The sequence below is a fragment of the Dromiciops gliroides genome, chromosome 2 (genome assembly GCF_019393635.1).
Source record: "Dromiciops gliroides isolate mDroGli1 chromosome 2, mDroGli1.pri, whole genome shotgun sequence".
Lineage (NCBI taxonomy): Eukaryota > Metazoa > Chordata > Mammalia > Microbiotheria > Microbiotheriidae > Dromiciops > Dromiciops gliroides.
This window is the reverse complement of record NC_057862.1, coordinates 438,477,592-438,492,979: the sequence shown is the minus strand read 5'-3', so window position 1 is coordinate 438,492,979 and position 15,388 is coordinate 438,477,592. Positions and strand designations below refer to the sequence as shown.

The 15,388-nt window shown below is 45.6% G+C and overlaps 2 protein-coding genes across 2 annotated transcripts in view; both read left to right on the top strand.

Moving 5' to 3' along the window:
• RTEL1 (regulator of telomere elongation helicase 1) overlaps positions 1 to 3,193 on the top strand; it is a 100,081-nt gene extending 96,888 nt beyond the window's left edge. The window contains 2 exon segments of the mRNA XM_043980203.1: positions 665 to 768; positions 1,669 to 3,193. Of these exon segments, the coding sequence (XP_043836138.1) occupies positions 665 to 768; positions 1,669 to 1,749 (185 nt within the window). The 3' untranslated portion in view covers positions 1,750 to 3,193.
• Positions 3,194 to 7,256: 4,063 nt separating this feature from the next.
• TNFRSF6B (TNF receptor superfamily member 6b) lies at positions 7,257 to 11,875 on the top strand. The gene is made up of 5 exons (XM_043980199.1): positions 7,257 to 7,693; positions 8,228 to 8,396; positions 8,563 to 8,944; positions 9,684 to 9,878; positions 10,751 to 11,875. Exons 2-5 carry the CDS (start codon positions 8,364 to 8,366, stop codon positions 11,047 to 11,049), a joined length of 909 nt encoding a protein of 302 aa, XP_043836134.1. The 5' UTR covers positions 7,257 to 7,693; positions 8,228 to 8,363; the 3' UTR covers positions 11,050 to 11,875.
• Positions 11,876 to 15,388: the final 3,513 nt, after the last annotated feature.

The following is a 15,388-nucleotide window of genomic DNA, read 5'->3' as shown; positions in this document are numbered from 1 at the left end:
GAATACAAAAAGGAAGAAAGGTAGATTCATATTGTGGGTAGCCTTGAATGCCAAAGGAAAGAGCTTATTTTTTGTTGTTTAGTCGTTTCGATTGTGTCCAACTCTCTATAACTCCATTTGGGGTTCTCTTGGCAGTGATATTGGAGTGTTTTGCCATTTCCTTCTCCAGCTCCTTTTACAGATGAGGAAATTGAAGCAACCAGGGTTAAGTGGCTTGCCCAGAATCACATAGCTAATAAGTGTCTGAAGCGGGATTTGAATTCAGGAAGATGAGTCTTTTTGCCTCGGCCCAGCACACTATCCACTATGCTACCTAGCTGCCTTTGGGCAGTTTGAGTTTGTATTTTATTCATTAAGCTGTTTTGCATTGCTTTCTGATTGCCCCTGCTTATGAATTTTATGTCATTGGCTGTTGACTCAAGAGGCCAGGATCGTTCTTATTTCTCTTCCAATAGAAGCTAAGTATAGGGTAGGGCACTTGGAAATGTAACTGGCACCATGGTGGTAATTTCCTGCATGTTTAGAACTGCAGTGAGTACCCTACGTTGCTTCATGGAGCTCACCCTAGGAACTTTCCTAAGATCCCTCTGAGATGCCCACAACTTTGGATGTCAGGCACAAATTTTTGTCCCTGTCTCTCCTCTTCACTCTCACCCTCTTTCAGAAGGTTTCCATTGTCCTGGTTGCAGTGCTGAGGATGTGGTGCCCTTTCAGTGCCATGCTTGTGACTTCCATTCCTGCAAGGCATGCTGGGAGTGGCATATCAAGGTTGGCTTAACTTCTTGTCTTTGTTCTTCCTATTCCTATGTCTACAAAGTTCTGTGCAGGGGACACGGTTCCTGTCCCTTCCTGTCAGGTTCATTATGACAACCAACCCAAGGTCCTCATTCTCCTGTGAGGGAATCATTATCCCACAGTTCTCCTCCAGATGTGGGCCTGCAGGCCTTCATCAATTTGTGTGCATTTTAAAGAATTAATTCCTATTGTCTTTAGAACTATGGACTCACTTGTCAGGGCCAGGTTTCCACCAAACACCTGAGTCACTAGCTATATAGCCAGTACAGGACAGTTTTCTTTCCCTTCCCCCAACCCCTCACTTGTTTTGTTTTTTGTTGTTTTTTTGGTGTGGCAGTGAGGGTTAAGTAACTTGCCTGGGGTCACTCAGCTAATAAGTGTCAAGTGTCTGAGGCCACATTTGAACTCAGGTCCTCCTTAATGAAGGGCTGGTGCTTTATCCACTGTGCCACTTAGCTACCACCAACACCCCCCCCCCCCCCCCCCCCCCCCACCAACCTGTTTTTCAAGCTGAATCTTATGCTCTGTCTCTCTCCAGGATTTCCACCCTCTAGCCAGATGGCTCCTAGACATAGGGTCTCAGAATCAATTACTAGATAGCCATTGCATTTTGAAGACCACCACTAGCAAAGGGGATTAAGCAGCTGAAGGAAAAAGATATATATAGATATAGATATATAGATATATATATAGAGAGAGAAAAAACAAGAGAATAAGGAAGGAATCTCTATGATAAGGAGGTTCTAAGGTACATAAGTAGAACCAATGTTTGATTGTTTCTTAACCCAGCTGTTTATCTATTCCTCCCTCCTGGCAGATGGACTATAATGAATCCCTCTTAAACTACCTTATTTTTTCCTGTTGCCTCTCCAGACCACTAAGAAATGTCCAGAGTGTGGAGCCATTGCCAAGAAGAGATATCTCACCCAAGTCTTCTTCTGGAAGAAAACCTAACAATGAACTCAAATTTGCACCCTCTGTTGCCTGTGGTTGAGCCTCTTGTACAGGGTTAATTTGACATTCTTTTTTTTTTTCTTTTTAGTGAGGCAATTGGGGTTAAGTGACTTGCCCAGGGTCACACAGCTAGTAAGTGTTAAGTGTCTGAGGCCGGATTTGAACTCAGGTACTCCTGACTCTAGGGCCCGTGCTCTATCCACTGTACCACCTAGCTGCCCCTTAATTTGACATTCTTGATGAAACTTTCACCTTGCAGATCCTACCACCTAAGAAAGAAATCTTGGCATGTGTAGTCCCATAATCCTGGAAAAGTCCCCACAAGCAGGAGTTCACTCTATTTCCCATTTTGCTTTGTTTTGGGAACATGGCCAGACTGTCCTATTCATCTTATTTTATTTCATAATGTACATCCTAGCACTTGGACTAACAGGTTATCAGGTACTGTCATCTCTGAGAATCGACTAGGAAACACTTTAGCATCTCAGTCACAACACTCAGATCCTCCACTGTCCTTAATTATAAATTTGAGCTGTCTAGTTTTGGGTTCCCAAGTTCTACTATTGTACTATACCCTTTCCTTCTCATATTTCGTTATAACTTTCTGTGTGGTTCTAGAGTAAATAATATATTCATTAAAAAGTAGAGTTTCCAGTGTCTCTAGGCAATGGTGGGAGTCATTCCCAAGCTAAATCTTCCCAGGACAGTCTTCTCAGCATCCCATGATCATCATGTGAGATGTATATACATTGCCCGCTCTTTCCAACCATGTAGGACGGGACTTTTAGGCTTTCTAATAGCGTTGATATATATCCCAGTTTCCCGTGGAGATCAGCATACTTTGATATCTCCCAGGGGAGGGAAGGATTTAGGTAATGGGCAAAGAACATTTGTTTTTGTTTTTAAGTTCTTTATTTATTGTATAATTTTATTTATATGTCTTGGATGTACCTTGATTGATTAATTCCCAGGTATTTTGTACATTTTGTAGTTATTTTGAATATAATTTCCTTTTCTGTTATTTTTCCTGGATTTTGTAATTGCTACATAATACTGATGATTATTTGTCTGGATTTATTTTGTATTTTGCTATGTGACTAAAGCTGTTGTCTCAGCATCTTTGATGATTCTTTTGGGTTTTCTAAGTACTAAGTAAACTATCTTGAATGCAAATAGGGATAATTTTGTCTGGATAAGGAACATTTTGTAAATTGTTAGGGAGAAAGACACCTTTTTTTGCTTATCCTCAGGTAGGTAGTTAGAGGTATTATGTTTTCTCTATCAATTTTCCACACAAACCAAATCTCATTTCCCAGCTCTTCTGTTGCTGTATCTGTCAGTGCTGTGTTGTATAATAATCAATGGAAAAAAGGGAAGAAAACTTGCTGCTATCTACCCTGAGATGGTAGCCTGTGTTTAAGACTTAAAAAAAAAAATCAGGCAAATAAACAAGTCTTCTATAAATAAAATTTGTTGACTGCTGAGCCCAGGGACATATTAATTTCAGCACAGGAGATGAATTGAAGCCTTTCTCTGCCTCTTCTAAGAAATTTCACAGCTATTCTGTGGTCAGGCATCTGATTTGTTTCTCTAACACAGCAAGCAATCCTGAAATAAAGGAATAATTGTCTGGGATATATGCTTCCAGGAAAGCAGCGCTATTACTAAAGAATAGTCAAATGCCATTATAAGGGGGCAAAGAAAAGGTTAGTCATAGGGCCTCAGAGATGATTTGCCTAATGCCACACAGGTAACAGAATCAAGATTCAAATCCAAGCCCTCTGGTTCCAAATTCATTGCTCTTTCCCCAAAGTCATTTGGAGACCAGTATTCTCTGTGTGCTCTCACCTCTCCTCGCCCCGCTTTTCCTCTTATGTGTTCAAATATCAATGCCCTTTCCTAAGAATAAACCAAGAGGAATTCACTCAAAATGAAACCAGTAGACATTTAGGCCAGATAATTGGGAAGAACTTGTCATTATGGAGCATGATTCAAGAATGAATAAAGATATTTGTAGATATTTGAAAACAGGCAAAGAATTACCCCTTCTATCCCTTCTCCACCCCCAAAATTTTCCAGCCTGGGTTAGGGCTCGATCCTCAGTATTGCTGGAGGACTGGAATGGATATCCTGCCTTGCCAGTTTGGTTTATTTCCTCAAAGGAAGAAGACCCAGCAGACCATCTCATAAATCACAAATAAAAAACTATCTTTACACACACCCAAAGCCATGATGTGAGCGGGACTACTACCCAGTTCTTCACATCTCTGCTTCGAGGTTGGGAGTTGATATTTGTACAAAGAGAAAAAATTTCGAGGGAAGGGGAGTGAGGAAGGAAAGCAAAGTAAATAATAGCAGATAAGGTGTGAAATGAAGACTGAGTCACATTGAAGAGGGCCTTGAATGACAGGGAAGGGAATAGGCGATAGCCACATTGAAAATTTTAGAACAGGAAGGACATTTTTTAGTTCTCTGCATCAGGAAGATTAGCTTGGCAATGGCATAGTGGGAATGGAAACTGGAAGGCCAATGAAAACATTGCCAGAGGCCATGTTAATGGGGGTCTGTATTAAAGTGGTAGAAGTACAGAAAGGAGAGATGCAGATGTTGGAGAAAGGGGCTTGCTGACAATTTGAAGATGAGAGGTGAAGGTGAAGTGCCTGTAAGGAATAAAAGAGAGTGGAAAGGGGGAATTGGTATTGCAAAGAGATCAGCCTACTTTTCCGGGTTTGTTCTACATTGTTCCCCATCACACACACTACATTCCACTACATTCCCTCCAAACTGGCCCTCTTACTTTCTCCTATAAACAACATTCTACCTCCGGTACCCTCGTAGAGGCCAGCCTCCATTCCCTTGCTAATGTCTCTTAAAATCCTTGATTTTCCTCAAAGCAGAGCTCAGAGGTCACCTCCAATGAGTTTTTCATGATCTCCCAGTTGCTAGTGTCCTCACCAACTCCCAAATTATTTTGTATTTTTTGATACGTTACAAGTGTGCACGTATTGTTTCACCCTGATAGAATGTAAGTTTCTTGACAGCAGGATTTTAGCTTTATACCACAAATCTTTCTTTTTTTTTTTTTTTTTTTTTGGTGAGGCAATTGGGGTTAAGTGACTTGCCCAGGGTCACACAGCTAGTAAGTGTTAAGTGTCTGGGGTCAGATTTGAACTCAGGTCCTCCTGAATCCAGGGCCGGTGCTCTATCCACTGCGCCATCTAGCTGCCCCTATACCACAATTCTTTGAGCCAGCAGTGTCTGGCACATAATAGGCACTTGGTAAATGCTTGTAAGAAGCTGAAACATTTCAGGCTTGGGATAATGGATGAATAGTATATGCCACAAAAAGTGGAGTTCGATGAGAAGGAGCAGATTTGGGAGAAAAATTAGCTTCATTGTAGAACGTTTAAGTGGATAGGCAGAGAAAGCTATGGGGAGGCCTGGCCCTCAGAAGAGGAGTCAGAGCTGGGGTTGGAGATATGTGAGTAATATGCATCAATGAGAATTGGGGTTGTCAAGGAAAAATGCACAGGAAGGGGCCAAGGACAGCACCTTACGGAGCATCCACCTTATACATTGAGAATATGAAGAGTCGGTAAACATGGGACAAGTCAGAGTTAGTTTGTCACCTTGGAAGAGGGTCTCTTTCAGGAGGAAGTAATCAAATCAAAATCAGAGAAGTGAAAAGATGAAAACTTGGGGTGGAGCAGTGAGGGGTTAGGCCTTTGGATTGAGTGAATAGGAAGTAATTGGTGATTTGAGAACAGTGGAGGTGAAAGCCAGGTGACAAAGGATTGCAATCCCTCAGAGAAGATGATAGGTGGTGAGGAGGTAGACATTGGGTGTAGACAGATTTTATCAATTTAGCAATGAGAGAGCTCTTTGTAACACCCCTGAAGAGAAGCAGCTGAAAGGGACCTTAAAGGTTATTTTACGGGAAAATTTTCTTCTTTCCTTACTTTACAGATGAAAAAGCAGATGAAACAAGAGCTAGAAAGTGAAATAAATGCTCTTGAAGGAAGAATTAGAAGGAGAATAAATAGCTGAAATCTGCTGAAGAAATGAAATCCTTAAAAACTGGAATAGATTAAATCAATGACTGAGATAGCAAGAAAAATTAGAACAAAATCCAAAGATTTTTTTAAAAAATAAAAGGTGAGTTCTGTTATCACAGTCAGGTGGCTTAGATCAAGAAGAGAAAATATAAAAATTATTGGACTCCCTGAAAGCCACAATAAGGAAGGGGGAAAAAACCTGGATGCTATATTCAATAAGGCATAAGTAAAAACCACCCAGGTATATTAGAACCAGAGGGCAAAAAGACCACCAATCACTTCCTGAAATGAAGTCTCAGGAATGTCAGCCAAAATTCAGAGCTCTTATATCAAATAAATTTTTTTAAAAATTAAAGCATCCAGGGGCAGCTAGGTGGTGCAGTGGATAGAGCACTGGCCCTGGATTCAGGAGTACCTGAGTTCAAATCCGGCCTCAGACACTTAACACTTCCTAGCTGTGTGACCCTGGGCAAGTCACTTAACCCCAGTTGCCTCACTAAAAAAAAAAAAATTAAAGCATCCAGGGGCAGCTAGGTGGCACAGTGGGTAAAGCACCCACCCTGCATTCAGGAGGACCTGAGTTCAAATCCAGACCCAGACACTTGACACTTGCTATCTGTGTGACTCTGGGCGAATCACTTAACCCTCATTGTCTTGCAAAATAAAAAAAAAAGATGGGATAGGGACTGGGATGGGAATTAGGAGGGAGGACAATTGGAGAAGGAATAAGTACAAGCAAAAAACAAACAAAACCCCAAACTTCCTGATCTTGAAAGGGGTGGTAAGATAGAAAAAAAGAAAAGAACTAGAATCCAAAGGCATACCTCGGATCTCCTCTTCCACAATTGGGAAATGGCTGAGTAAATCGTGGTATAAGAATGTAATGGAAATTGAGTTGTATGTAATCAGTGACAAAAAAATGATGGACTTCCCAGAATTTGGGGTTGTATGAACTGACTCAGGATGAATTGAACATTTATCAGAACTTAAAACTTTTATCAGCACAATGACCAAGCAAGTCACCAGAGGACCTATGATGAAATGTGTTCCCCATCTCCTGTTAGAGAAGTGATAGACACAAGGTACAGAGACACTTTTGGACAGGGCTATTGTATATTCCTTTTGTTTGACCACCATTATTTGTCACAAGTAGGGTTTGGTTTTTTGTTTTGTGGGGTTTTTTTGGCTGAGGACAGAGCGGTAGAAGGAGGTAACAGTAATCATTTAAAAAGTACCACTGAAACATTTTTTTAAAGCGCAGGAGAGAACAGAACAAAAGGAAGCACAGAGAAGCTGGGCGGTTTTGAAAGTAATCTGTAGAATTTCATACACATTAAAAAAAAACCACGATAGGAAGTGGAGATTCGCGCTTTCATAGAAAATCCTCTTTTTTTCTTCTGTGTACAGAAACACTTTTTATTTTGGATATTTAGGACTTGGGGGAAAAAAAGTCAAGTGATTTGCTCCAAAACCTTCGTTTGTCTATAGTCTAAAAAGCCCCTGTAAAAAAGATTAAGCCAGCACTCCTGAAGCTAGCTCTACCTTTGCTTCCCAGCACCTACCCTCAAAAAAAAATTTATTTTTAATTGAAGTATGTTAGTTTCTCACATGGTGGCTGGAGCTCAGGTCTTTCTCTGATTGGGGCAGGGGAACAGATACTTCCCTGCTCAGCCCCGCTCCTTCCCCAGAAAAGAGCGGAGTAGGTTTAGTGGAAGATTTGCGGGTTACGAAGGGGGGAGGGGTTGAGGAGGAGGGCTTTTCCTGGGGCTAGAGGTACTGGGGGAGGGGCGCTTCTTTGCCTCCGCCTCCCACTCGACTTTTGATTCGAGAATAAAGGGCGGCTGCTCTGGAACAGCTCAGAACTGAGGAGCCGCCCAGGAGAGGGACAGGTAATTGGGGTAGGATGCAACCTCGACCTCTCCCTCCCTTCCAGTTTATGTCATGGCCGGGAGACTGAGGCAGAGGGAGGGCGGGGTCTGGCAGCAACGCCCGAGCCACGACTCGGGGGAAGAGAAGGGGAGCGGAAAGCGGGACCACGCTAGGCAAGAGCTGGGATCCCGCCAAAGGCCAAAGTCAGTCATAGCCCTGCTTGTCTTTGCTTCTATGATGTTTGCGGCAGAGGGTGCTGGGGTCGGTCGGTCGTGCGTGGTCCTGAGCTTGGCCCAGCCCAGCTCGCTTCCACGGGGAAGGAAGGGGGAGGCCGCCAGAGCTGTGTGCTGTCCCTGTGTCAGTGCCCCTCTGTATCTGCACCTCTTTGTAAAACGTCCAGTCTGGACCCAGCGTCTTTACAGGTATGACCGGCATACTGGGGCATACGACCTAAGGCTCTTCTTACTGGAGGTAGCGGAGAATGAGGAGAAAACCCATCTGTGTAGGGGTACTGGCCCCCGTGCCCTGGTGACTCCCTCTCCATTCTTTCTCAGTCTTTTGTCACAGGAGGGTCCAGGGACCTGATTCGAGAGAGAAAAGCCTTGGATTTCCCTTCCCAGCAGCATCCCCTGAAGATTCAAAAGGCCTTTCCCCTTCCAGAGTTCGGATCATCCATCCCAACCAAGAATCATGGACCTCACGCCCAAGAACATAGCATCTTTGGTAAGATCCCGAGTAGCACTGAGCTCTCCTTTCAACTCCAAATGGGCATGGTGGGAATTTAGTGTAGTTCTCTGTAGTGACCTGGCCCAGCCTGAGAAGGGTACCCAGAAAATTATGGGAGAACCTCTGGTTCTGACCTGGACCCCTTTGTCTCCCTGTCTCCAAGTGGATAGTCAGTACCCTTCTGCTGTTGCTGGTGATGCCAGGGGATGCAGGCAACTTCCCTTCCTATTCTTGGAGAGATGCAAAGACCCACGAGTGGCTAATGTGTGAGCAGTGCCCACCTGGCACCTTTGTGAAGCAGCACTGCAGCCCCGGGAGCCCCACGGTTTGCGAGTCATGCCCATCACTACACTACACACAGTACTGGAACTACCTGGAGAAATGCCGATACTGCAATGTGTTCTGTGGGGAGCATGAAGAGGAGGCTCAGGCCTGCAACGCCACTCAGAACCGAGCCTGCCGCTGCCAGCAGGGTTACTACGCCCATGCTGACTTCTGCATTGAGCACTCGGCCTGTCCCCCAGGCTCTGGTGTGGTTACTCTGGGTAGGTGGTGAGCTCTGAAACCCCCAGAGTAGAGTCCTTCTCTAGGCTCCCGAGGTTCACTTTTCCCACAGCTCCTCTACCCTGGCTGGTCTGAGCTCTCTTGGCTCTCTCCCACAGGTGGTCACAGATCTCTGCTGAATCGGGGAGATGGAGGGATGGAGAGGGGAAGCACTGAGATAGTAGGAGTAATACCTGGAAGTTTCTAATTTGAAAATAATATGCATGGGAAGCTAGGTGGCACAGTGGATAAAGCACCGGCCCTGGAGTCAGGAGGACCGGAGTTCAAATCTGGCCCCAGACACTTGACACTTACTAGCTGTGTGACCCTGGGCAAGTCACTTAACCCTCATTGCCCCACAAAAATAATAATAATATGCAAATGGACAAAACCCAGGATGGAAAGACATATCCTCTCCCTCACTACCTTCTCAGCTACCAGGCAGTGGATCATGCGCTGGGGTTGGGGGTCCGTTGGAAAGAGCCAAGTCCAAATCTGCCTCAGACACTTCATAGCTATGTGACCAAGTCACTTAACACTTCTTTGCTTCATTTTCCTGAACTGTACAATGAAAACCATTTAAAAGAACCCACCTGACAGGGTTGTTGGGAGGATCAAATGAGCTATTTGTAAAAAAGGCACATGGCATATAGTAACAATATATAAATCCTTATTTCCCTTCCCCTTCTTTCCACCCCAGGGCTGTGCTGATTTCTGCCTGACACTATCCCCTCCCCACAGGAACCCGGAACCAGAACACGCAGTGCCAGCCATGCCCCAAAGGCACCTTTTCAGACAACAGCTCCAGCACAGAGAGGTGCCAGCCACATCGGGACTGCACCGCCCTTGGCATGTTCCTCAATGTTCCTGGGACCTCATTCCATGATGCCATGTGCACGCGCTGTGCTAGCTTCCTGAGCAGCACTCCTAAGCCAGGTGAGAGTGGGGGCTTCCCCAATTCCTCCACAGTCCTCTCCTTCCCTTTGAAAAACAGAAACCTGAGGGCATGGGGTTCTCTCTGAGTCAGCCTCCCTACTTGGCTTCTCTCATTCCATCACTCCTGAGAGGCCTGAGTTAGGGTGTAGAAAGACAACTCAACTGGTTGGAGAAATTTAGTCTCCATGGTCAGAGCCCAGGAGGCTGGAGGGATTCTGGAGGAGTCTTAGAAGACTTCAGGAAGAACATCTTTATCAAGGGTGGAGGAAAGGCCTAGAAGCAGCTTTGGTAAAATCTCACTCCCTGCCAATATTTTAAGAGCAAGAAAGCTCTCATCTCTGTCTCAGTTACAACTGAAAGGAAATGGGCCCTTTGAGATCCCTGATGCTGAGGCTGCTATCAACCTAAGCCCCACTTGAGACTACTACCTTTTAGCTGACCATTCCAGCTCAGGGGAGAATGAGGCACTGGGAGGTAAGGAGCAAGGGGCCCCTCTGTAACATGGAAGCTTTCCCTTAACAGAGCCACAGCTAGGACATTAGCTTTGGATATAACCCAGCCAGGGAGCAGCTAGGTGGCACAGTGGGTAGAGCACTGGCCCTGGAGTCAGGAGGACCTGAGTTCAAATCCAGCCTCAGACACTTAACACTTACTAGCTGTGTGACCCTGGGCAAGTCACTTAACCCCAATTGCCTCACTTAGAAAAAAAAAAGAAAAGAAAAGAAAAGAAAGGATATAACCCAGCCAGCAGGTGTGGCAAGAGGTAGGTCTTATCCTCACAGGAATGGGAAGTGAGAGAAGGGATTCTCCCATGGATCTGTCCTTCATCAATTACCACTACCACCACCCCACCCCCATATTTTCCCCTGCAGGTGACAAGGAATGTGAAGAGGCAGTGATTGCCTCTGTGGCATTCCAGGATATTTCACTGAAGAGACTGATGAGGCTGCAGCAGGCCCTAGAGACCCCTGGGAGCTGGCAGAGGCAGTGGCCGGAGCCAGAGAACCGGGCTGCTGTGCAGAAGGAGCTGCTACACAGGTTAACTGAACTCAGAGAGACCCAGGGATCTCCAGCCCTTCTACTCCGGTTGCTATCGGCTCTTCGGAAAGCCAAGCTAACCACCTTGGAGAAGAATATCCGGAAGCACTTCTCCCTTGACCTGGAAGACTAGACCAAAGTTTCTTAAACTCTGGGTCTCAACCCCACATGAGCTCGAGTGACTGAGTGTGGGGGTCATGAAAAATTTGGCCACAGTAAAAGGTTACGTATACCTATTTTATATACCTATATACTCGGGGTCGCGTAAAAATTTCTTGGGATTGAAAAGGCGTCAAGCGGATAAAAGTTTAAGAAGCCTTGGACTAGACCACCCCCAATCCCTGGATTTGTCCAAGGCTCCATTAGACCAACTCCTCCTCTAGGAGGCTAGGCCCTGGGGTGTCTGAGGGCTCAGACTGCTGTTGCAATGTCTCTTGTAGAGAAAGAGCCAATAGGCAGTGTCCCTTGTGGGCCTCCTACCAAAAACTCTTTGGACTTATTTATTTCACAGCCAGGTGGCGATGTGGATAGAGTGCTGGGGGTGAAGTCAGGAACACCCATCTTCCTGAGTTCAAATCCAGCCTCAGACACTGACTAGCTGTGTGATCCTGAGCGAGTCACTTAACCCTGTTTGCCTCAGTTTCCTAATCTGTAAAAGAGCTGGAGAAGGCAATGGCAAACCACTCCAGTATCTTGGCCGAGAAAACCCCAAATAGGGTCACAAAGAATCAGACACGACTGAAAAACGACTGCACAGTTTCCATCTCCACCAGCCCCTCTATTTTCAGAGGTCACAGTTCCCCAACCTCACTGGGGTATCCGTGGAACTAATGGGACTTGTATCGTGAAGAAAAATTGTCTTTATATCAAACTTTTGTAAGCCCACCTTTGTGCCTGTTTCTAGTGCTTAGCACAGTCCCTGGCATAGGGTAGGTGCTTAATAAATGTTTATTGACTGAGTGACTGTTTCAAACCTCTGTCCTGAACAGAAGGCAGTGAAGATCCACATGCCGAGTCAGATTTGCTTCCTTTTGTAAGCTTTATCTGCTCAATCCTACCAGCACTCTCACTCTTCAGTTCTTTTAGTACCAGCCCTACATCCATCATACACTAGCCCTACAGTGTATGATTCCCACCTGTCCATGTACTTTTTGGGGAAGTATTCTTAAATCTTTGTGAGAATGATTCCAATTTTCCCCTCCTTGGGTTTCGTCAGAGACCCAAGAATTCAGGAACCTGGTGTCTGCTGGGAGAAAGTTCCTTGAGAGATCCTCCACAACACAAATACATATCTCCCCCCCACACACACACACACACACAGAGTTTTCAGTGCACTGACATACAGCTGTCATCCTAATAAAAGATGTGACACCTAAAGCACTATTGGAAAGAAGTGCTGGTGAATTGGCTTTAACACTCCCTAGAGGAAGTGGGCATCACTGGAATTCAGACAAGAGGGTTATGGGTTATGGTCTGGAACGTTTCTTTGCAAATAGTAGGCACTTGAGAAAATTAGCCAAGAGGGAATAGAAACACCAACCCTAGAGGATCCTTCCTCCTCAGCTTTGGGACCAGGGTAAGGTGAGGGAGACATACTGAGGATGGCCTTTCTTAAAGCCCTCCAGCTATGTTCCAGGGCCCTGCTCCAGCTCTGCTGATCTATATCTTGCCACTGGACTCAAATGGCTGCAGAGGAGAGAATCCCTATTTGGGGTTTTCTTGGTGACTGCATAGCCCTGACTCACTTAAATCCAATTCACTGCAAGTCATGGCATCGCCTCCTCATGTCATGGTCCTCTTCGAGAACTAAGGACAAACAATGACAAGATATGCTCCATTTCCCTCCGTGTTGTTTCCAGGCAAGATGAGGAATCTGTGCTCACCTACAGATGACACCTCCCTAAGGCTGGCTCTTTTCATGGGAGTTCCTCTGATCTGAGGACCTCAAGGCTTCTCTGTGGGGCAAGGGCAGTTCTTTTGCTCTTTCCCCTCACCTGGCCTGGCAATTTTTTAAGATCACAGAGGCCCAGCCAACATGGTATAGAGTAGTGCGGGAGAGACTGAGGTACAAAAGGAAGTGGAAGACTAAAAGCACAGAGAGTAACTGGGGGGGGGGGAGGGGTGGCAAGAAACTGAAGGACCAGAGAAAGGGAGTGTTGGGCTTAAGGGCACAGTGAGAATGGGTTGGGAGGGAGCCAACTGAAGGACAAGCAGGGGCAGAGATAGGGTGTAGAGCAGTCCTAGGGATTCAAGTATAGAAGGGTAGGAGTCAGAGGATTTGTCCCTTGCTGCTCCCTTTCTACCAAGTTCCTTTTCCCTCTGCTGATTTCCCTCTTGAGCTATTCCTCAGGGTTTCAAGCTCACCCTCAATCAATTCTACACTTCCCAGAAAGAGAAAGGTCACCTTTTCTGGGATCATACTCTCTTGACTCATAATTGTCACCCCCCCCCCCCCATTCCACCTCACTTTGGTTCTCATGTACCTGCAGGACAAATCTCCTGGAGGCAGTGGGGCTGGGCAAGAAGCCAACTACCCAGCGTTTCTTAGGGGTGGGAGGGCAGACAAGGAAACAGGCTGAGATCTGAGCGTGTGGCCTCACCTCACCAGCATCATGTCAGATTCCCATTCCATGTCTGTGCCAGTGTCAGCCCCTCCCTCCCTCCCCGCCTTCATGGTGAAATTAGGGAATTTCCTAGCTCTGGAGGAAACAGCAATACCAATTTGCAAGAGCCCTCTGCCCTTTTCAGAAATCTCTTCTTACAAAAAAAAAAAATCTCTTCTTTGGGCAGGTCTTTCACCTCTGACCCCTCCCAGGGTTCTCATTCCCACATGCTTTCTGGGAAATTGTAGCTTTTCCTCAATAGTTCTGTACACAAATATCTGGTTTGACTGATCTTTTTGTCCCAGACTGGGGTAGGGAAGTCTAGAATGAGGCAAGAGATTTAGCTCTGGACAGAGGATCAGCTGACTGAGAGCACCACAGATGATGCCTCATTCCTTTCCTTGAGCTTCCTCCACAGACAGCCAAGATTCTTTCTGCAGACCTTGGGCTCCTTCGTGCCCTAGAGGTCCTGGGAGAATTGGAGTAGCCAGGGGCTCATCCTGATGCCTGCCAGTGGGAGGTAGGCGGTTGGTTTCTTTCTGCAGTTTTCTTTCCCAGTGACTCACTTCACATGACATGACTCTCCCAAGCTATGAATTCTTTTTCTTGCTAGAAAATGTTCTCCAAACCCATACCTGTTGGATTGTAGAGGAATTCAGCACAATAGGAAGTGTCAGGGGGGCAATAGAGAGGCAAGAGATGCAGCTTTCTGCTGTATCTCAATTCCAAGTGAGAACACATTTCTGTAGAGGTCTGAAACAGGTGGGTAGGGAAGCAATCTCCTGTGGAGAGAGGAAAGGAAAAATGCTCTGCCTCCATTGGATGTCTCAGCCTGAGGTAGCTAGGTGACCCAGTGGATAGAATTCTTGGCCTGGAGTCTAGATGAGTTGAGTTCAAATCCATCCTCAGACCGTACTAGCTGTGTGACCCTGGGCAAATCACTTAACCTGCTTGCCTCAGTTTCCTCATCTGTAAAATGGGGACTTAATAATAGTACCTGCCTCCTATGGTTGGTGTGAGGATCAAATGAGATGATTGTTAAGTGCTAGCACACAGTAAGTGACATATAAATGTTTGCTATTAATATTCAACACTATCATTCCTGAAAAGGATGCTTAATCCATTACCCTGTGGCTCCAATTAATATTACTGTACCTTTCCAAACGAAAACACCTCTCCTTGGTCACTCCACAAGAGAACATAAACTCCTAAAGAGCTGTGCCTGTCTTGCTCTATATATTTCTATCCCCAGCTCTTAGCCCAATATCCATTACAAAGTAAGCACTTAATATATGCTTTTTCACTCATTCGCTCATTCCCATAGATATAGGTATATACCAATCAACTCATGGCAAAGATTTGAATGCAGATGGATATATTTCTGGATTGGTCCATGACAACTCCTTCACAATTCCAGCTGGAGGAGCCAGGCTCAGCTGGGTGTGCCAGCAGCAGTCTGAAACCTACTTCGTATTGTGCTCCCCCTCCCCCCCCCCTCCCCCCCCCCGAAGGGATTAAAAGTGAAAGCACATAAAATGGCCTAGGCCATCCTTTCCCTTTCCTCATCGTGTGAACAAGGATGTGGGCTGAAGGGGTCCTGGCACAGGTTGACATGCAAACCTCTGCCTTCCCTTCCTCAGCCAGGGGCTCTTTAGGCAAAGAAAGCCTTTGCTGGATCTTCCCACAGGCCACTCCAGGGTATGCTGACCCACCCTGGGTGTCCCTTAACACTCTGTCCCCTTCTCATTTCCGTATCATTTTACTTAGTGACCTGAACAACCCTAATGGGTCTGATTATCATCTCTATGCTGATGATTCTCAGATCTCTTTATCCAGCCCTAACTTCTCTCCTTACCTCCAGACTCCCAT

Coding starts and splice junctions, on each gene's coding strand:
- TNFRSF6B (XM_043980199.1), top strand. CDS start 8,364: ATGGACCTCACGCCCAAGAACATAGCATCTTTG. Junction 8,945..9,683: donor CTCTGGTGTGGTTACTCTGG/GTAGGTGGTGAG, acceptor CCCTCCCCACAG/GAACCCGGAACCAGAACACG. Junction 9,879..10,750: donor GAGCAGCACTCCTAAGCCAG/GTGAGAGTGGGG, acceptor TTTCCCCTGCAG/GTGACAAGGAATGTGAAGAG.